Here is a 20870-nt window from a genome sequence, read left to right as displayed (position 1 = left end):
CCTGTGTGGGGAATGGTTTAATAATTTACATTTGGGTTATCTGTAGCTACCTAACCAACCACTCAAAAATTTAGTGGCATACAATGGTGTTTTTGTTAAAAATCTCTAGTTTGCTCAAGACTCAACAGGAATAGCTCACCTTGTTCCACTTGGTGTGAGCTGGGATGTTCAAAAACTTGGAACTGGAATAATCTGAAGGCTCGCTCACTCACGTCAGTTGATACTGACAAAATATGGCAGCTAAGTTCCAAGGCTAAGCATCCGAAGGGAAAGAGGCAGGCAGAAACTACTGCCTTTTCTAACCTAGCCTTGTCCATTATATTGTGCTAGTCAAAAATGAGTCACTAGGTTGGCCTTTATTCAGAGGGAGAGGAATTAGTCTCCATGTTTTGATGGGAATGTCAAACAGTCTGTGGGCAGGTTTTAAAACTACCACCTACAGAATTAGAAGTTACTCCGTAACTGTTCTTCAGTTCAGCCTCTCTTCATTTAAGGCTGATTAACTTCCCCAGCCTGCTTAACAGAAAAGCCTTCCTCTCTCCCAAGTGGAACTTGCCTTCTAAGACCATGTGAGGTGCTCAAGGCTAAGATGTAAGTAAATAAGCATGAATTCTTTCACCTAGTACATCCTCAATTGATTTCGTCCCACTAAGTTTCTGCTTATGTTTTTGATGCCATACATAGCACAACCCCTGTAGCTTTTCAAAATAAGCAATATAGAATGTTAAAATAGGCTTTGGACAAGATTAAGATGTGTTCATTGATCACGCTGCTTCAGGTTTACGCATTTACAGACCAGTGTCATACCCTGAAAATTATAGGTTGGATTGAGTCTTTGATAAAAGTTTCTAGGGAAATAATGAAAATATTCTGTGTACAGTCTGGCACCTCCTTTTCTACGTGAGCCAGTTGAATGTCAATGTGTCAGGATGGTGGAGCATTCTTTGTTAACTCATGCAGGATTGAAATATTTGAAGAAGTCACTTCAGTTTCCAGGATTTAGTAAGTTACCATGTATCAGGTCAGGGTGGAGTCTAAAAAATGTCATACTAAGCCTCAGATTCTGTAGTTGTCTCTAGGTAGCTGTTTGTAAAGATCTTTAGGTTTAGATGAATCAAAAGAATACTGCAGAGTTTTCTTTATCTGTGCCCACCACCCTGGGTCCTTGTACCTTTCTGAGGAGCTTATTAGAATGGCTTCTATGGCTCCACTTCTAGAGAGTCGGCTTCTGGAAGGCCAGGAAATCTTTGTAATACTCCCAGGTGACTCTAATGCAGGTTGTCTAAGGAGTTTAACCACCAGCTAGAGTGGGGCAGGCAGGTGGACAGGAGATGCTGCCCGCCATCTCTGAGGAGCTGGCATCCGTTGCCTAGCAACCCTCACTCTAGAGGCACACTTGCCAGGCTCAAAGAGATCTTTTCCAATAGCTGTAATGCAAACATTAGCCTAGTGAGTCAGCTGCATAATGGGGTGGACTCTCTTTAACCACTAGAGTGCAGGTAGGGACCCAAGGGATTTTCTGGGTCCTCCAAAACGTGAATGGAAAGACACTGAGCACCTGAATCCAGCTGAAGTTTTATTTAAAATGTCAAAGAAACACTTCTTGAAAATGCCAAGGAATAAAAAGCAAAGGGATACAGTGCTCTCTTCACACTAGTCACCCAGCCTATCCATGTATGGGGCAACAAACAGTACTTAAGTGCCGGCAAAATTTCACAGTAGTTTAGTGTTAGGTTATCTGTGCCTGGGCCACGTAGAGACTTTCCATGTGTGATCTCAGCTCTAGGCTCAGGCCTTTACTGAGCATGAACAAGAGCTCCTGCTCCTTGGCCATAGCCAAATCCCTTGGGCCCGAAGTTCTTTGCGTAGCATCCTAAAAAAGGAAAGAGAATTAGCAGAAGGTCCATTACGCTTTGCCAGGATTAGGACTCACAAAACAACAGACCCCTGTAAGTTTAAAAAAAAATGGTTTGCCATGCCCAGAAAGAGTTCGACTTATTTAAGAGATAAAATGAGCCATGTAGCAAGTATCTGAATGCTACAAAGGCGAGTCCAAACGCTCCGACTGCACAGTACTCGGGTCACAGTCCCACTTGGGTTACAAGCATAAAAACTGGGCCAGGCAAATTACGTGTTTCTCTGTTACTTTCATATATTCATGTGCTTTGCTGGCAATATAAAATTCAAGAAAGAGTCTTTACAGTGAGGTTTTGATCTTATTTGTTGGGGGATTTTAAATGACTACTAACTTAACTTTATTGTATCATCTCACATTATTTCTGTTATCTGTGAGCATCTCTAGATCCTTTATTTTCAAATAGCCAGTGGCAGTCCCTTCCTTTCCTTCCCAATTCCTTTCCCCACTGTTGCAGTACTTTCTTTTTCTTTTATGCTGGTGACATTTCCTTAACCAGTAACAGTGTGGGATGTTCAGATGGAGGGCAATAATGGAAATTAATTTTACCTTTACAATAGATTTCGCCTTCTTTCTCAGTCAGAGTCGTCGATTCAAGACTCTTCCCACACTTGGCACACCGGAAACAGTTTTTGTGCCAGGGCTGGAAGAGACAACTGAGTAAGTCTGAGAGTGGTTCCTTGCAGTACAGTGTAGACGCGTGGGCAAGTGGCTTGGAAAGGTCAACCCAACGCGAACTCCTGAATGCTGTATTTCAACTCCCAACAAAAAGCCTGGAACTGGACCTCCCTGTGTCTACACAGTTGGCCACCTGCCAGGGCTGAGTTCAAACTTCATTCACAGAAGACATGGGCTGGGAGCTGTGCCACGCAAGGGCCGTCTCCCCACGAGCTATGTCCGACCTCGCCTCAAGCACGCTGCACCCCTTTAAAGACAGCCCCCTCATGGGTGAGAACACTGCAGCTCGAAGAGGTGACGTGGTTCCATAACTTGCTCAGAAGCACAGCTCAGGTTAGCATCAGGGGCCCCGGCTCTGGTTTCCCACTACGTGGAATAACGTGCAGAGTGCAGATGTGTTAACAGTCTGCCTTGTTCGCTAACAGCCTTCAGGAGCGCCCCTTATGAAAACAAGCTGCTTTCAAACACAGATGTGATTTGTCAAGTAAGAGCATCGTTTCAAAAAGTTAATGATTCAGATGGAAATCTAAGCAAAATTTGAATCCAGGGCATTTATGTAAGACAGCACGCCTGAGGGGATGTGAGGGGGACGGGGAGAAAGGGAGCAGAGAAGAGTCATTTCCTGCTACTAGCTCAAGACAGCACTTTACCTTTCCAGCTCCAATGATCTTCTCGGCAGCATACACGGAGTCCCCACATCGGGAACACTTCTCAGCACCTCCGTATTTCTGAGCAAACTTAGAAGTGTTTGGATTTGTTGTAGGCCTGTGAGGTTGAACACTTGTAGAAAGCGGGAAAAATTAGGCAGTGCTTACCGAAGGGCCCCTTCTAATTAATAAGCCCACGAGACCGGCACCGCTGAACGCTCAGACTTAACTGCTGTCCTGACTCAGGGCCAGAGGCCTTCACTGAATCACTTCCAGGGGAAAGAAGAAGAGCTGTATCTCAGGCGCTGGCCAGCTGGTACCTGAACCTACTTATGGGCTCATTACTGCCACAGATTAAGGCCCCAAACTTAAATACTCGTCTCTGTGAGTCTAAACTCAACAGAGTTCAGTGACTGTCCAGTGCTGGCCTCTCCATGAAACAATTAAGCTATGCTTTATAAAAACAAGACACTGGACATATTTTTACCCCATATTCATATCATTGTTCATATTATCACTGGAAATCACAAGAGTTTTTTTACTTTACTAGAGTCTGAAGAATCACTGTTAACCTAAGCAGTTAAAGGTTTCTGCAGATAGGTCAGTGGACTCAGGTAGAATTAAGAACATTAAACATTACTAAACAGATTAATTTCCTACTGTATGTTAAGTAGGGAAAAGTGTGAATAAACTACTTAGCTTCATGGAAAAATATTTAGAAAGTTTGCCTATTACTGTATGATGTTTACTTTTTCTCTGGATAGTGTTATTTTTGTCACTTATTTACAAGTCACTGGGTAAACTGTTTTCCTAGCTTTCTTTAATTTTTTCCCCTTCAGTATGTAGATGCACCTACAGTGCAGAATGCCATTCTGGGCTCCGAGAAGATTTAAAGGCCCCTCTCAAGTCCTGTCAGTCGAGCAGATAAGAGGACAATAGCAGTCAGCTCACCAAATGGTACAAGTGTCCCATTTTTCCTATTGGAAAGTTTTCTTTCCTCACTCTAGTTTAAATTACATACTTATGTAAAATAAAGTTAGTTTAGAAATCCTGCCTTTTCATAAAACAGTGGATTCCAACTCCTCTCCAGTATCTTCTATTTATTCATCTCCACTGTATCCACATTTTGGTCATCTGTTTTCTGCACTTCACATGAGGTGTTGAGTCATGTTTGCTACAACCACTGGAAACGTTATCTAAACAGCAAGTACCAATTCATGGTACTGATTCACAGTATTGGTGTTTCCAGTTGTCCCTAATGTACGCATTTTTTTTTTAACTGTACAATCCACTGTAAGTAATTTATTTTGAGAATGATCTTTATTTTAATTTTTTTATGGCTTTATTTTATTTTGAGAGACAGAGACAGAGAGCAACCAGGCGAGGGACAGAGAGAGGGATACACAGAATCCGAGGCAGGCTCCAGGCTCTGAGCTGTCAGCACAGAGCCCGATGCGGGGCTCAAACCCACAGACTGTGAGACCATGACCTGAGCTGAAGTCGGACGCTTAACCGACTGAGCCACCCACGTGCCCCGAGAGTGATCTTTAAAAGCTATTCACAATGATATCCAAGATTTGGAATTAGGAGTTTCCCAGGAAAAATGTCCAATACGTTATGTTAACAAGAACTTAATGTAGATTATCTCCACCTCCCTGCTAATGACACATAGAGTGTGGATAGTAGTTAACCTCATCAGAGATGAAGAAATAGGAGCTCAGATAGTAAATAACTTGCTGAAGAGCTATAGAATTAGTAAATTGGTGGGTCTGAACTGAAAAAAACAGTTCTGCCTCAATAAAACATTCTGCCCACACAGTGCTGTCTCCCCAGGAGACTACTGTGAAGAAATGTAGTCCCCATATGTTCTATCATTACCACATCCCACAAGAGTGCTCCAGACTACAGGTGCTCCCAGAGGTCAGTCATTAAGAGAGAGTTCTGGAAAAGGAAGTCTCTATACCCGGCCCTAGTCTGTGGCCAGGCTAAGAACAGGAAGAGGCAAGGGCACCGATCGACAGGCCAGCACAGAGGGCTTACCACTTACTGGAGAAGGTGGAGCAGCAGCAGGAAGTAAAGAGGTGGATCTGCTGGTCTTTGTGGCTTTAAATCTATAGCCACAATCACGGACTTAACTCTTGGGGTCATGGATGAACTTGGTTTTGTAGGCGGTGGTGGGGAGGTACATAGATACGTGTGTTTTGAAAGATTTGAAATAAAATCTTAGGAAACAAGAAAGGATTTTAACACGCTGGAAAAGGAGAGGGGAACAGGAACAATGAACTTCAACAAAGACCGAGGTAAGCTGGGTTCCTACAAGTGGTGGCACGCAACAGTGGACGAGCCAGCCTTTGTACAGCTGGAGCACAAGGCACCATGGCTCAGAAACTCTGTGGAAAAAACCCAAAGGACAGACAGGTGGGCCTCAGTGCAGTGGAAAGCGCACAGGTTTGGGAATCAAATGGGCATGCAGTCAAATCCTGGCTATGTCACTTACCTGTGTGACCTGAGCCCTAGTGTCCCATCTGTAAAATATGGACAGTGTATCTACACTCAGAGTTACTATAGGGATTATGTAAAATGAACATAAACATTCAGACAGGCACTCAAGCGACTTAGTATTATTTCAGGCATACCATAATGCGCTGTGTTTAAGATTATAAGCTATGGAGTTACACCAAGTTAAATTCTACAGTCAGCTAACAATGTGACTTTAGGCAAATTGCTTAATATTTCATTGTCTAAATTTGTTGAGTAAGATAGGAAACCTTACCCTGTTGGGTGGTTGTGAGGATTATGTAAGGAGACGTGTTAATACTGAATGGTGTCCAACTCAACAGGGCATGATTAATGGCCTTGTCCAAGAAAAGACCATCTTACAGGAGTGTAACACCAATTTTGGGCTCTTCAATATAAAGCGGATGTGAAAAATGTGAAGTTCAAATGAGAGAATGGGTCAAAAACAGGAATTAAGAGGAAACTCCAAATGAAGAAATTATGTAGCCTGAACGTAAATACTAAATGAAGTTTAGCAGACTTAGCACCTTGCTGTTTTGGCACTGGAACCTTTAAATTTTAATGCTAATCTCTCAGCAAATCAAAAACAAATAATCTCAATTTTAAGTAAGAATTTGATACTAATTCGAGAAAAGAATTTCTTGGTGAAACAGTTTTACATGGAGTGACTGAGGAGTTTTCATTGCTTAATTGCACTTGAAATGTATGTCTCATGATACAGACACTACATTTCTGTATCACTTGATTTCATGACATCTGGTCTCCAAAACACTGTGTAATGTAAGTAAATGTAAACCACGTGCTTTTGCAAACATGAGTTCTTGATACACTGGAGCATGCCACAAAATCAAGACTAGAAGTCACTGGAAGAATCAATAAGAATTCTCTTAGGTCCAAAGCTGTCCATTTCAAGCTTAAAGAAGAGTCACTGGTTTACTAAGAAAACTGGGAGTCCTTTTGTTTGCTTATTTTAAGCTAAAATCTGTCCCAGACTCCTCGTCACCAAGCAACGTTGTTAGAATTCCTTTCTGCAAGGAACAAACATGGTCCTAACTCACCTCTCTGGCTTGATCCCCAGTCTCTCACCCCGGTCCATGTTGAGCGTGCCAGCGCCCTGGCCGTAACCGTAGCCTTTGGGCCCATACTTCTTTCCATAGCAGGATTTGCAGTAGATCTCTTCATCGTGAATTGCCACCGTGGTGCTATCTAAATTTTTCCTGCAAACCACTGAGGGGGAATAAGTTAGACCTTTAGAAACATGCCAGAGATGCAATTTTCCTAAGAACAGTGGTGGCCCTGACACACGGTCTACAAATGGCGAAGGCGTAGGCTCTCTCACGTTCCTGTTTCTCGTGTGGTTTCCCAAAAGCCATGAGACAGAATCTGGACTGGGTCGCTACCGCTGAGGGACGATTTGCCTTTCTCCATGGACAGGATAGTTATTTCAGAAATACATCAGGATTTTAACATCCTGAAGCCTCAACTTTTCAACACGCTTGGCCTCTCTGGCAGAAGGAAAGGTTTCAGAGATGGATAGAATTACATGAACAAAAGGAACAAAACTAATGCTTCGCTCCCAACCCTCAGCACAGTCTTCCACCTCTTCACCCTAGTGTTGCCAAAGCACAACCTAACAAAGAACAAAAGGGTGGCCGAGTGCCCTGGGGGGCTGGTTCTGTAGCCCTCCTCCCCTCAAGAGCCCCCCCTAGCATTAAAATGGCTTCAACTCTGGAATTCCAGTTTTCCTCACGGGTCCAGACGGGAAAATTTATTATTCTTTCATCTCGCCACTGGCTTCTCCAGCAGTGATGAGAAGGTCTGAAAATCGTAAAGTGGTTTCAAGTCTGCATTTGTGTTTCCCTTCTGTCCCAAAGGAGAATGCATTCTTTCTTGATGGTTTTCTCGCCACAAGACATTTCCATGGATCCCACTTCATAAAACTGCCAAATGTCATCATGTTTTACCCAGACATTATTTCACTTTTTAAAACTTCAATTAAGCTTGAAAAAACACACACACACACACACACAACTGTGAGGGAACTTACTGGGCAGCTGGAAATCGGAGGTTAGTAGAAAGGGCGATTTTTTTTCCCCTCCTACTTAAAAGAGGGAGGTGGGGGGGGAGAAATCAAACGAGAAAGGTAAGGGGGAAGAAAGGAAGGAGAGAAAGAAGGGCAGGGAACAGCAAGTGGCTGGTTTAAAACAGTTAACATTAGGAAGCTTCTATCTAACACTTTCTCTGATGGAACAGAATGACGTCATCTGCTCTGGAACCTTGCTGTTAAGGCTCAAGAACTGACATGGGTTTGCTGAAAGACACAGTTAACCTAAAACCACACATTACAGAAGAGTAAACACCCTTAATAGAAAAAAAATCAAAATACAAAAAATGTTCCAAAGACCACAGAGCTATTAACCAAAGCAATTTTATAAAAACTGTCCTGTGTGACCATCCTTTCTTCCCTCCGTCCTTGCTCTCTACTTTCTACGGTAAGATTCTCCTAAGTTTACAAACTGCTCTGAATTATATCCTTAAAATTATATCCTTAGTCAGCAGGGACAGATACTAGGAAGTAGCAGTAAAATTGCCAGCAAAGAAGCTGACATTTAGTAAACAGTGAGTTTATTATGGTGGAGAGACTATCCTGGCTTAACCTAGATGAAACTAAGAACAATTTCTAAAGTATCTGGTTTCCCCTTTGTTCACGTACTCCTGGTTTCAAACCTGCTGAAAAACAGATTCTTTAAAAAAAAAAAAAAAGTAACTTCTAAGAGAAGAAATGGTCAAACCAGTTCTAAGAAATGGTAGCTATTATAGGGGTGTACACAGTAAACATAGGTTATATTTTTATTCTTTGTAACTGCGACTTTCTGTTGTTTCTCGTTGCCTGCAAAACAGTTATACCATAAAAAGGTCCCGACATGTTGAATGCTGGTGCCTAGAGAGAAAAGGACAACTAAAATTTGAAGAACGGTTTTCCTGGAGATGATTTCTTAACGTAACCAAAGGTTTTTAACACGTGCAGTTTCTAGCAATAATTTTCACTATACAGTACTATAGACACAGCAAGTATCCACATGTACAGGACGGCTCCTCATGAAACAAATCCTTCATCAAAGAAAATCTGTCCTTTGAATCAGAAGATGATGATTAATGAAGAGCTTTCTGAAGTGGCTTCTCTCCTGCTTGAAACTGAGGACTTTGTTATCACCCAGGGGGTCCGAGGGGGAGGGGTCCTGCGTCTCGTTCTGTTTCTGTCAGCTATGTACGGCCTTTCGAGCACACAGGCGTGTGTTTTATGTCCTTCCTGTCTGTATCAGACACTGATAATCTTCCATCTCTGAACAGCAATAATTCCCAGCTTGCCTCATATCCTAAGCGCCTTTCCCTCAATGAGGATATCAATAACCCAGAAAAAAATGAATTCTCATGACCAGAGAAAATGGAAATTTAGCTTCTAGACATTGGATTTCAACTAACAGTGTGCCAAGAAACAAGCAAATATGTTTCAAATAGGTTTCTTCCCTCCAGGAAGAGAAAGCTTGGGTGGATGAGGAGCAAACCTGTTCATTCAGAAACGCGAGCCCAGCCCTTACGATGCCCCAGAAACTGTGCCAACTGCCAGACTATAAAGGGCACTGAGCTCTTAGTGAAGCAGGGGGGGATGGAGGTGAGAACAAGTACAGTAGGGTAAAGGCCCAGCAGAGGCTAAAAGCCGTGGAGATACAGCATGGCCACACGCCATGGGTCACCCCTGCCATCCTTGCTGCTAGGCTGAGTGTTCACAATGTCCAGGACAAAAGGGCAAAAACCACCTAAGCTTCTAAAATAATCTCTGTGGGGCACCTGGGTGGCTCAGTCGGTTGAGCATCCAACTCTTGATTTCAGGTCAGGTCATGATCTCACGCTGCACTGAATCGAGCCCCGCATCAGGCTCTGTGCCAACAGCATGGAGCCTGCTTGGGATTCTCTCTCTCCATCTCTCTGCACCACCCCATGGTCCCGCTCATTCTCTCTCTCTCAAAATAAATAAGTAAACATTAAAAAAAAAATCTTGTTAACAGAATCACAATGTTTTTCCTTAAATAGGTAAATTGAAGCTTTTTACAACCCATTTTTGCCCACGGTCGAGCCCCGGGAGATACTTACTGCACAGAAAGCAGCAGCGGTGGAAGCTTCTCCCATCACACTGCACTTCTTCTGCATGGTACACGGTCCTCCCACAGGCCCCGCACTTGTTGCCACCTCCCCACACGGGCATTCTGCAGGAATAAAGGACTCATTAGAATGTCTCCACACCAGGCTAGATGCCTGCCAGGCTTCTGGGAGGGCTGTTAGACCCCGGGGCCAGCTGCAGATTTTGTCACTTTAAGAACTACTCTAACCACATCTTGAAAGCCCTGCATTCCTCCAAGCTCGCCTCATCTCATCTTCCAAATTGTAGCTCTTCCCTTAGCAAACTCTGGCTTGTCACGCACAAGTTTTTTTTTCCCTACAGAACAAAGGACCTGCCTTCAGTAGAACAGTACAGGTCACCAGGCACAAAACAAAACTATGCCACCAGAAGCATGGGAGTTGAGAAAGAAGTGGGGGGCGGGGGCACCTGGGTGGCTTAGTCTGTTAAGCGTCCGACTTTCGCTTAGGTCATGATCTCGCGGTTCGTGGGTTCGAGCCCCGCGTCGGGCTCTGTGCTGACAGCCAGTTCTGAGCCTGGAGCCTGTTTCGGAGTCTGTGACTCCCTCTCTCTCTGACCCTCCCCTGCTCACGCTGTCTCTCTCTCTCTGTCCTAGAAATAAATAAAAATATTAAAAAAAAAAAAGTGTGGGAGTGGAAAGGCAAACACTGCCCACCCCCAACACCCCCGTCTTAAGGATGGGTTCTGAAAACTCGGCTGAAGAACATGCACTCGGGTGGAGGTCTTTATCACGTGTTCACTTCCTTGTAACACCGGCCAGTTCTTAACACAGAACCCTACAAGAGCTCCGACACTTTCAAGGGACGAACAGAGTGTTATATGGCTCTGCGAGAACTACTCTTATCTTTGTCTCCTGAAGTTATGCAAGATGACAGCATAAATAGTTGTGTCAGTGACTGGTACAACTGTGTGCCTGGAGCCCCTGCTGTAACCACAACAAACAACCATCTGGATGGCTGCGATTTAGGTTTCTATGCTTCGCTAACCCCCGGGCCCTCTACCCTGGCCAGCAGTTGTTTCCTCCTCTTCGACAGGCCTGCCGGTCCATACAGAGTACGCTACCAAGTTCCCTTCCCAGTGAAGTCGATTGTCTTTTGAGCACATCTGCAGTGTGGCCTGACTCTGGGGTAGAGCTCCCAAATTTAAATCCTGCTGTGATGTGAACAGCCTGTATGATGATCTAACCTCCCTTCTCAATGAACTGGCCTAGCTGGCCATGGTGTCAAAGCCTACTTCTGAATGGCCAACATACTCAGATGCCTTGTTAGTACAGAAAGTTGTCCTTCGAGGATGGTGCCCTGCCCCACCCTGAGTCATGTCTAAAAACAGTGAGAATTTCTTTCTTCTCCAGCCTCATTCTCACACTTCTCTTCTGTGCATGGTACGTGTAGCCCTTAGTTGTTCAGTCTCAGATGAGACACACGCCTCTCTAGGAAAGAGCTGGTTGAGAAAGTGGAGACCTCCTTACTAACTTGGACATGGCAAGCTAAATAAGGGAAAAGGAGGGCTGCTAAGCAAACAGATGGAAGAATCTTCAGTCCTTAAAATAAAAAGGAAGGCGGTCAGTCCCCATCCTCCTGCCCATCCTACAGCATTAAACAATCCGGAACCCAGAGACTTCCTCAACACTGAGAGCAGGCCTTTCTTTTTTTCTCTTTTCTTTTTTTTTTTTTTTTACAAATAGTTCATTGTCAAGTTGGTTTCCATATAACACCCAGTGCTCATCCCCAGAGAGGAGGCCTTTCTAAAAGCAAGTTTTTACAGAATCAATCACTGTGTTGGACCCATTTCTGGGACATAGCATTCTCTTGACCCTCTTATAACACTTTCTCCCCCAGATTTTCTCCAGGAAGTAACCATCTCTTTCTTGGTCCATGTGGGTTAGGAAGTGCTTTTTAAAATATGGTCTTGTGATGGTCCACCACATATGGTACCAATTCAAGATGAAATGCAGGTGAGAATTCCAAAAGTTCATACAGTTTTATGCCACAACAATCAAGAGCATGATCAGCAGACTCATCCTGTTGAATAGCATAGAAGCAGAGAACGTGTGCTTGGAAATTAAACAAACAAAAATGGTCCTTTACCAGATAGTTTGAGAAGTACTTGTTTAGATGGTATTGACTCTACCCTCAGTTCCAGGGCTGGGCATGTGACTCGGTCATGGCAATGAGGTCACTGCATCCCCCCGCCCGCCCTGCCCTCATCATGGTGTCTGGTGTGGGAGTGAGCACATGACCCTAAGGCAGTTCAGTGAAAGTTAAACCCAGGGCTTTGGTTTAGAACTTTGTGGATGTAGGTGTGGAGCAGCTAGCAGCCGTCTAGCCACTGTAAGAAAGGAACCTAAGAATGAAGCTGGCACAGAAGAGAGATGGAGAGACTAGGTTTAGACACTTTTCATCTGTGTCTTGTCATCCTAGACATTACATGAGCCAATACATCACCTTTTCAAGTCATTCTGAGATGGAGCGCCTATTCCTCGAAACACACACACAGCGACCTGACTGGTGGGACTAGTTATCGCTAAACTCACGTTGGTCTCAACTTGCAAAAAGCCTACTTCCTTATTCAGACAGGACCAACGTAATTCTGAGGGTCCATGAGGGTAACAGCCTATCGTGAAGGCATCCACAGAGGATCAATAGCTAGCAACAACAGAATAAATCTGCAAGCTTTCCTTTAGTACTTGCATAAATCTTATTCCCTTCCCTGGAGACAGGTGCTCCGTTGTTTAAATCCACAATGAAATTTGAGCCTGACTGTAAAACCTCAGACACAAAGCTTTGGCTCCAACAGCCTGCACTGGCTTGGGTCTAAAGTGCAATTAGGGATATTGACTTTGCCCCCTGGCTCCAAAGTTACCAGAGTTCTGGAATGCTCATGGACGCCACAGACATCTGCTGGAAGTACCCTTATGATTCTGGAGGAAACCTAAAACCAAATCCAGGCTTGTAGGTAATGACCTTACAATTACTACTTAAAATTGGATCCCAAGCATCAACAGCCCAGCTGGCTTCTAAAATGTTTTGTTATTGTCAAGACATTTCTCATCATGTTAGAAAGTATACTATTTAATATCAACCTACTAGCTTATATTTTCCCACCTATTTACTTTGGAGCTATTACCAATAATGAATCAGATTTCTATCAGGACTAATGCCATCTTGGGTTATCTTTGAATGCCATTTAAAAATAACATTTTCCAAAAACGAACTCATCACTTCATGTTATTCCCTATTAAAGAGCAGCTTGGACTTTTAAAAAGGACTTCTAAAAAGAAGATTGGGGTGCCTGGGTGGCTCAGTCGGTTAAGCGTCTGACTTCGGCTCAGGTCATGATCTCGCAGTTCGTGGGTTCGAGCCCCACATCAGGCTCTGTGCTGACAGCTAGCTCAGAGCCTGGAGGCTGTTTCAGATTCTGTCTCTCCCTCTCTATCTGATGCGCACGCTGTCTCTGTCTCTGTCTCTCTCTCTCTCAGAAATAAATTTTAAAAAAATTTTTTAATTAAAAAAAGGGAAGAAGATCTTTATGTAATAAAGTTACTTAAATTCACTTATTGTAAGTCAAGTCTGATTTCGACTGCACAGGCTATACCAGCCAAATGTGTCTTTTCAGGAAATACCCATCAAAGTACTACAACATTCAGCCTACTATGTTAAAAAGCTTTTTCCCCTCTAGGCCGGGGACCACATTTCTGTATTCCCCACACCATCTGCCAGAGTACTTGGCACATATCAAAATAGTTTCTATTGTTTTAAAGAATTCTTCCTTTTTTAACCTGCCTGTACAATTCCCAATTCCATTGTATGCTTATCAAGACAGCTGTGCCACTGGTCTACTTCCCTTTGTCACATTTTTTGATTCTCAGTAAAATTTCCAAGTCATTAACTTTTCAAAAGTTCCATCCAGGTTCAAGGCTTTCCTGAGGATTTCTGAATAAACCTCTCTGTGGTCCAAGCACACGGTATGATAGAGCATCCTCACGAAGCTTCAGCTGGAGTAATGCTTTATTTTTTTTATGTTGGATACTGGGTAGTTGGGTGTTCCTTATATTATTCTCTGCTTCATATGTCTGAAATAGCTCATAGTGGAAAGAAGCTGGCGGGGAGGGAGGTTGGTTTGGATAAATCTGTTATTTAAGATGTTATTTAAGATAGCTGTGCAACCTCGAGATTAGTTTTCTCATCTGTAAAACAGGGAAAGGCAGCCCTCGCTAACCAGTGGAGATACTGTGAAAGATAAAAGGGGGTAAACAGATGTCTTGGCAGCTGTCCTGTTAGCTGTTTGCTTGAAAACACGGGCATCTCCTAACTGTCCATCCTGCTGAAAGTACTCCAGTAAGAACACCCACCGGCTGGGCCTATAGAAAAACAGAGCTCAGAGCAAAAAAACAGGGGAAAGAAAAAACTTAGAAGGTTAGTCACTCATAAACCTTCGGGGGCATTACTACGCACTGCAAGGACCATGGTAGTTCCATTTATGGTGACAAGAAATGAAGTTCGAATTTACACTTTTGGGGCGAACCCCTGCAGCCGTTCCCTGAATTTGGCAGAAGGAAGTGTGATGATCTTCCATTTCTGTCACTCTTGGCATCGCTATACATAGAAAAAAATTCTGAAGCCTCATGTTTCCTACAAGCCCTTGGCCGCACTGCTCCGCAACAGCTGACATTAATCACAGCAAACTGGGTTTGCACTCAGCAATCTGGGCTACATGCCTCTCCCCAGTCCTGTGCATTAATTTACAGAATGGTGAGAGGAGAAAAGAAATCCCACTTTACACATTTCTCGCCAAAGAGGCCAAATAGGCTTATTCTCTATTTCTCAGCCCGCTCTTTGTTTTTCAGTGTCTGAAAGAGTTCTAATACTGGGGTTTATCCACTGTGTTAGATTAAAAAGCTTGGTTTACATCTGAACACCTGTATGCAATTTCTCTTCGCTGCTTCTCCCCAGGCAAAGACACCACCCAGAATTTCATAAGACTTAGCCCTGGGAGAAAATTACTCTCGTCTAAATCTGAGTCACCTTGTGGTAAAGTTACCTCATTCTCCAGATAACCAGCAAGAGCTGCAAAGTGGCCGCATGGATCATTCTCACACTACCTGTTCTGCATTTACCATCTTCTTTTAGACTCTGAATGTCTTGGACGCATGAGTCTAGACTCTACATGTTGCCACTGGCAGTTTCAGTCAGTCACTCTATACCAAAGGTTTGGAATGAATCTGTCTACAAACCCAGATTCTAAATACTTCCAGAAGCTTTGACATTTTATTACTACATACAGGGTTTTGTTATGACTCTAGAATCTGGCTAGAATCCAATTTCCAGAAAGGGAGAATTTATTATAAACCGGTTTCATCTTGAGACACATGGAGAGGGTCGCTAGTTAAAGACTATGTAAATTAGTAGCACTGTCGCGAATTACAATGATTTTTTAACAGAGCCAGAGTTTGAGAGTCGTAGTTAACTGGAAATTAAGCCCTTCTCTGTGCCCATTCTAAACATTTTTCCTTCTGCTTGCTTACCAAACTATCTGGTTGGTCTGCTTCCCTTATCTAAGTGAATTACCACTGAACCATGGATAGACTGCGCATGTTAGTAATCAGCTGCATGTTCCATTTGGCTCGCTCCTTCTGCCAAAGCCAAGACTTGAAGACATTTCGGCCCAAGAGTCCATTAAAAGCATGGCTTCTGGAGTCAACACAGTCTCATTTCCCTCATATGTAAAATGAGGATAATGTGCCTTTTTTACAGAGTTATTAAGAGACTGGGTTGGAAAAGTGCTTATAGGAGGTAGTCCGTGGAGAAGGATATACTCAGTATACCCAAGATAGAGGTTTTGTTCTCAGTTCTCATCTCCTTCCCACCTCATATGGCCTTATACCCCTTATACCCCTAAGCCCTCCCCATCAGGGCCACTGACTTCCCACCCACCCTCATTTAGCTACATCTGAACTTCTTTCCTGTATCTCAAGTAACTCTTCCAGGGTAGGGACAGCTAATAACCGCTGTACAGTGCTTCACTGTACGGAGATTTTGTATAAATGTCTTAATTCAGCACTCTGTAAGCCACATCCTGGGTCAGGAACTGAGGATAAAATAGTTCTTGTAAGGAAGGGTGCCTGTTCCTCAGGAGGTCCTGATTTGGCGCTAGCACAACGTCAACAAATGGCGATACAACAGAATCCATGGCACAGAAGCAGGTAGAAAGGGATTCGGGAAGTGTGCAAGGTCTTCTTGTACAGGGATGGCAAAAACAGTTTCAGTTCATAGATGTACTGATCGTGCGTTCCTGGAACTACGTTCAAGATACCGCATTAAAGATGACTGTGATTAATAACGTCTGCCGCGGAAAATGCAGTGCACCTGCCGCCTTTAACATGTCCCTGGTGTAAGAGAAAGAGTGCGGAGATAGAAGATTGTAAGTCCGTTACTGGCTCTGTGATCTTGGCCAAGTTCTTTAACTTCGACACCCTCAGCTGCCCCTTAGAAATGGATGAGAACGCTCATCGGGTGGTTGGAGGATTTAATGAGATAACGTTTGTGAAGTACCTGGCAAAGAGCCCGTACTCCACGAATGCCAGCTTCCTTTTCCTTCAGTAGCACTGCTGGGCCTGAATACGGCTACCGGAAGTTCAGTCCTTAGGTGACTTGCTGAGGTCACTGACCTCCAAACACCCAAAGCCCGGCTCAACCCACTCCTGTCAGATTCCAGAACCACCATCTCTTCCCCAAACCCCCATATCTGATTGAAGGGTGGAGTCCATTCAGGTCACCTGAGAATTATCAGTCCTTGTGTTACCAAATTTTGTGCACAGGAACGCCTTCCTCTCTGACCAGTCTTCATCTATCCAGCTACCAGTGGGTGGGTGTCTTCTCTGTGCCTGTCTCCCACCCAAACTGCTACTTTCAACCAGAAAGGTCTCTATCACTCCTCTCTGCTGCCCTAAGTCTGTCCTCACTACAGAGGAATCCCCCCCTTCTCTCCAGTAAGTTCTCCTGTGTTCACCTCAGCCTCCTCGTTAATTACTAGTTCTATATCCTGTTTCCATTTATGTCTTCAATGTGGAGAACAGCAAAATCCTTGACACAGATTTGAGTTCTACATGCCAAGTCACATATTGTCATTAGAATGCAAGTAGGCTATAGATTTGGTCACCCGGACCCCCAGCATCTGCTGTAGCAATCCTCAATCTGTGCAATCTACAAGATACTTAATTAGTGAAATAATTTAACGTTTGTGTGATTTTTACACGGAGTCACACTGAGATTTACATGCCGAAACTACTGCTTATTTGCCAAGTGATCTTAGGTTGGTTATTTGAGCTGCTGGTTTTCTCATTTTAAAAAATGAAGACAATGCTTACTTATATCATAAACTAGTTCTGAGATTAAACAATATATAGAAAGCATTTACAATAATTCTTGCCACGTGGAAGGTAACAATCATCACAAATACTTATGTAATACAGGCTCTTTGCCAGGTACTTCACAAACGTTCTCTCATTAAATCCTCCAAAGCTTACTCCGTGTGCTACTTGTATTACATAGTTTACTTATATTAACTCACTTAATCCTCATAACAGCTAAGGTAGACATTATCATTATACCCATTTTATGGGTGGAGAAGCTGAGGTGTAGAGATCAAGTGACTCATAACTGTGACACCAAAACAAAATTACCATTTCAATTTAAAAATGAACACCAATAAAATTCAAGTGAACTAGAGAGTTCATTTCACTATTAGAAACACAAATATAGTAGTAACCGGTAGGCTCTGGCACAGGTTCTTTTCAAATTGGGCATTTCCTGTACTACGCGAAGATTCAATTCTCTCTTCACTTTTCTCTTTTAGAAGAACTATGAAGCCACCACGAAACCTGCTTTCCTGTTGTAAACTGGGAAGCTATTTGGCCCCAATGTATTACATGGTTACCTGTCCTCTTTCCATTACTGAAGGACAATTAGTACTGTTGGCACAATGAGATAATAAACAAAAAAAAACAGGGAACCTGATATCCTTTGCGAATGATTCACAATGTACATCAATTGGTTCTTCTTCTGACTTACACAAACACTTAATTTTTAAAAAATTTTTACTTTATTTTGAGAGCGAGAGAGAGCACGTTTGAGACTGTATGTGAGCATGTAAGCACGGGGGAGGGGCAGAGAGAGGGTGGGAGAGAGAGAATGGGTGAGCAGGCTCCACACCCAGCATGGAGCCCGGCTTGGGGCTTGATCTCATGACCCTGAGATCATGACCTGAACTGAAATCAAGAGCTGGACGCTTAACTGATGAAGCCACCCAGGCTCCCCCAAAACTTAAAAATTTTAACAATCAGAACTTGTGCCAGGTTCATCCACAATCCAGTTTGAGAAAACTCCAAGTCAGGGTTAAACTGGGACCACAGATACCTTGAAATACCCAGGACTAATGAACTTGGTACTGTGTACTTTATTTTATGCACTTAAGAACATCTTGAAAAAGGGCTCAAAAAAGCTTCACCACACTGCCAGGAGGGTCCACCACACAAAAACAGTGAAGTATCACCACCGTGGGTAATCAAGGCCCCACAGGAGTCTAGAGATCCCCACCCAACAGAACCCCAAGGATGCCATACAAATACCAGCCCAGGAAACGATAGAGTACCTTGAGGAAACCGATGAATATCAGCAAAGGGAAGGAATCTGTCCTCGGGGCAAGGCCTGGTAGATATTGATAAGTCTGCATCAGTGCTCTCTCTCCTGGAAGAGGCTTTCACTGATAACCATTTCCCTATATATTCAATAAAATTCACAATCGTGTCCAGTTATAAGGAACCTCTCTCTGGCAACCCTGTTGTATGTGCTATTACATCCATTTTATTAGATGAAGTAACTGAGGCCAGACAGTAAATATGCCCAAGGTCATCAACCCAATGGGTGCCACACCTGGCATGTAACTTGGGGCATGACTGGCTTCAGTCCTGCCCTTTTCACCGGGCCATGACTCCCCACAGGAGGCTTCCTCTCCCCAGCTCTCCGGATCTACCTCATTTCTGGCAGAGAGGAACAATTAGATGTCCACATTTCCATGGCCGGTTAGTGGCAATGCTGAGGCTGGACCTAGATTTCTTTTAAAGCTCATTTATTCCTGCCCCCTCTATCCTATGCCAACATGCTTGCTGTTTTGGTATAAAATACAATTTCTCCAAAGTCCAAGTTATTTCGCAATTTCATCAGGCTTCCAATGAGTATTGCTTTCATCACAGTATTTAGCATATCAGTATTTCTATTAATCAATATTTGAATACATCTGGAATAACCATTAAAAATTTATAACTGAAATCCTAAATCAAATTTGCTAATATTATTATATTCCTGAGTTCAATTAAATACTTGTGCCCCACAATTGCGATCTTACTCCTTCCTTTCTTCATTCAATTAACCAATACTGGCTCTGGTCCGTGTTCAAGGCACGCAGGCAAGTACTGTGAGTCTCAAAGACTCATGAGATGCGGATCTGGTGCCCTGTAATTTTCACTCTAAAAGAGCAGAGAAAACTAGAAACCAGAGTAGAAAGATCATTGAGAAATACTGATCAAGTACCAGCTGCAATCAACCTGAGATAGCAAGGCCAAGGATAGCCAGGGCAGACCAGGGTGGACTTCATAAAATCACTTATGGTTTGGTACACAGTTTTGAAATTAAGTGATTCATTTAATCCATCGCCCGTCTCTTTCCTGAAAAATCTGAGTCAAATCAGAGCCAAATCTGTGGCTGTCCTGTTTGAATTCTTGGCATTTCATAAGTAGAGCTTTAAAACAGGTTAATTAGAAAAGAACCAAGGACATCATTTTTACTGCCGGGGTTAAAAAATTCCTACCCCAGATTAAGAGTATCCATATTGAAAGCATATTAAAGGTGAAAATATGCTCAGTCTGTAGATGGCAATAAAACAGAGACAACATTTTGGGTAAGCATTTAAACAAATATCCTTCAACAAACGTCCCGGCTTGGGAGAGTGGGAGGAAGGGAAGGTGAGTGTCTCCCGGCTTAGAAACCCCCTCCCCCCCGCCAGGGACTGCCTACGTGGAGCTTTGGAACTCAGGATGTGATTTCAGGACCTGTTGCAGAATTTCACAACTGTTCTTGCTTTCCCGTTTATACCTGAATCGTAGAAAGTTCTGGAAAAAGCTCGAACTGATGTTTCACTGCTGTTCTTTCAACATTTAAGGTTAAATGCTTAGTGGGCAGAGACCACTGAACAATGGGGATGCCAGAATCCTTCTGGGCTCGGCGGGCTGTGGAACCCCCCCATCTCCCTCCCAGGACTCCCAACCATTCTCTGGTAAGGTCGCCCTCATCGCAGCACACTCCAGGCAGTGGAGACCCGGAGACTCGGAACCCACCCCCTCCCCAGCTCGGAAAGAGAACCGGCTGCTGGAGTACGGGGCCCAGTGCTACTAAAAGGCGGAATAGCAGCGACGCGAAACTCTCGGCCCCGCCTCTCTCCCAGAGAAAACGGTGTGAAGCAACCGGTAGGGAGGTCACGCACTATCATTTATCTGCCCTCAGGGCCCGGGATCCCAGGACAGGGCCGGGCAGCTGCGGGGAGCGGGGCAGGTGCGTGGAAGCGGGGTGGGAGCACCGCGGAGCAGGGGTGAGGAGAACGACGGAGGGGAGGTCTAGCGGGGATCGGGCTGGGGAGATCGGAGATGGGGGACCGCCTGCAGGACGTCCCGAGGAGCCCTGGAGGCTGTGGGAACCTGTCCCCGTCCCCCCCGCCGACCGCACCCGGGGGGGTAGGTAGAGGCGCTACTCACTCGAGTCGGAGGCAGGACCACGCACCGCCGCGAGCAAGGCCAGATCCCAGGCACGGCTCCGCTAGTCCGCGAACGGAGGACAACCGAGAGCCCCCACCTCTTAAAGATTCC

At 44.1% G+C, this 20870-nt stretch overlaps 1 protein-coding gene across 1 annotated transcript; it reads right to left on the bottom strand.

Annotated features, from left to right (window-relative positions):
• Positions 1–1563: 1563 nt before the first annotated feature.
• On the bottom strand, positions 1564–20864 carry CSRP2 (cysteine and glycine rich protein 2). The gene is made up of 6 exons (XM_077770210.1): positions 20760–20864; positions 9910–10022; positions 6816–6984; positions 3244–3373; positions 2465–2558; positions 1564–1873 (listed from the first exon to the last, which is right to left on the bottom strand). The coding sequence occupies exons 2-6, from the start codon at positions 10019–10021 to the stop codon at positions 1797–1799; spliced, it is 582 nt and encodes a 193-aa protein (XP_077626336.1). The 5' UTR covers position 10022; positions 20760–20864; the 3' UTR covers positions 1564–1796.
• Between the last annotated feature and the right edge of the window lie 6 nt (positions 20865–20870).

The sequence above is a fragment of the Crocuta crocuta genome, unplaced genomic scaffold (genome assembly GCF_008692635.1).
Source record: "Crocuta crocuta isolate KB4526 unplaced genomic scaffold, BGI_CrCroc_1.0 scaffold317, whole genome shotgun sequence".
Classification (NCBI taxonomy): domain Eukaryota; kingdom Metazoa; phylum Chordata; class Mammalia; order Carnivora; family Hyaenidae; genus Crocuta; species Crocuta crocuta.
The sequence above is the reverse complement of the archived record's forward strand: the minus strand, read 5'-3'. Positions and strand labels throughout refer to the sequence as shown.

Bases quoted from the DNA above. Each gene is read 5' to 3' on its own strand.
- CSRP2 (XM_077770210.1), bottom strand. From the start codon at position 10,021: ATGCCCGTGTGGGGAGGTGGCAACAAGTGCGGGGCCTGTGGGAGGACC. The intron at 6,985-9,909 runs GTAAGTATCTCC...ATTCCCCCTCAG, and splicing joins CCGCTGCTGCTTTCTGTGCA to TGGTTTGCAGGAAAAATTTA. The intron at 2,559-3,243 runs GTAAAGTGCTGT...TGTCTCTTCCAG, and splicing joins AGATCATTGGAGCTGGAAAG to CCCTGGCACAAAAACTGTTT.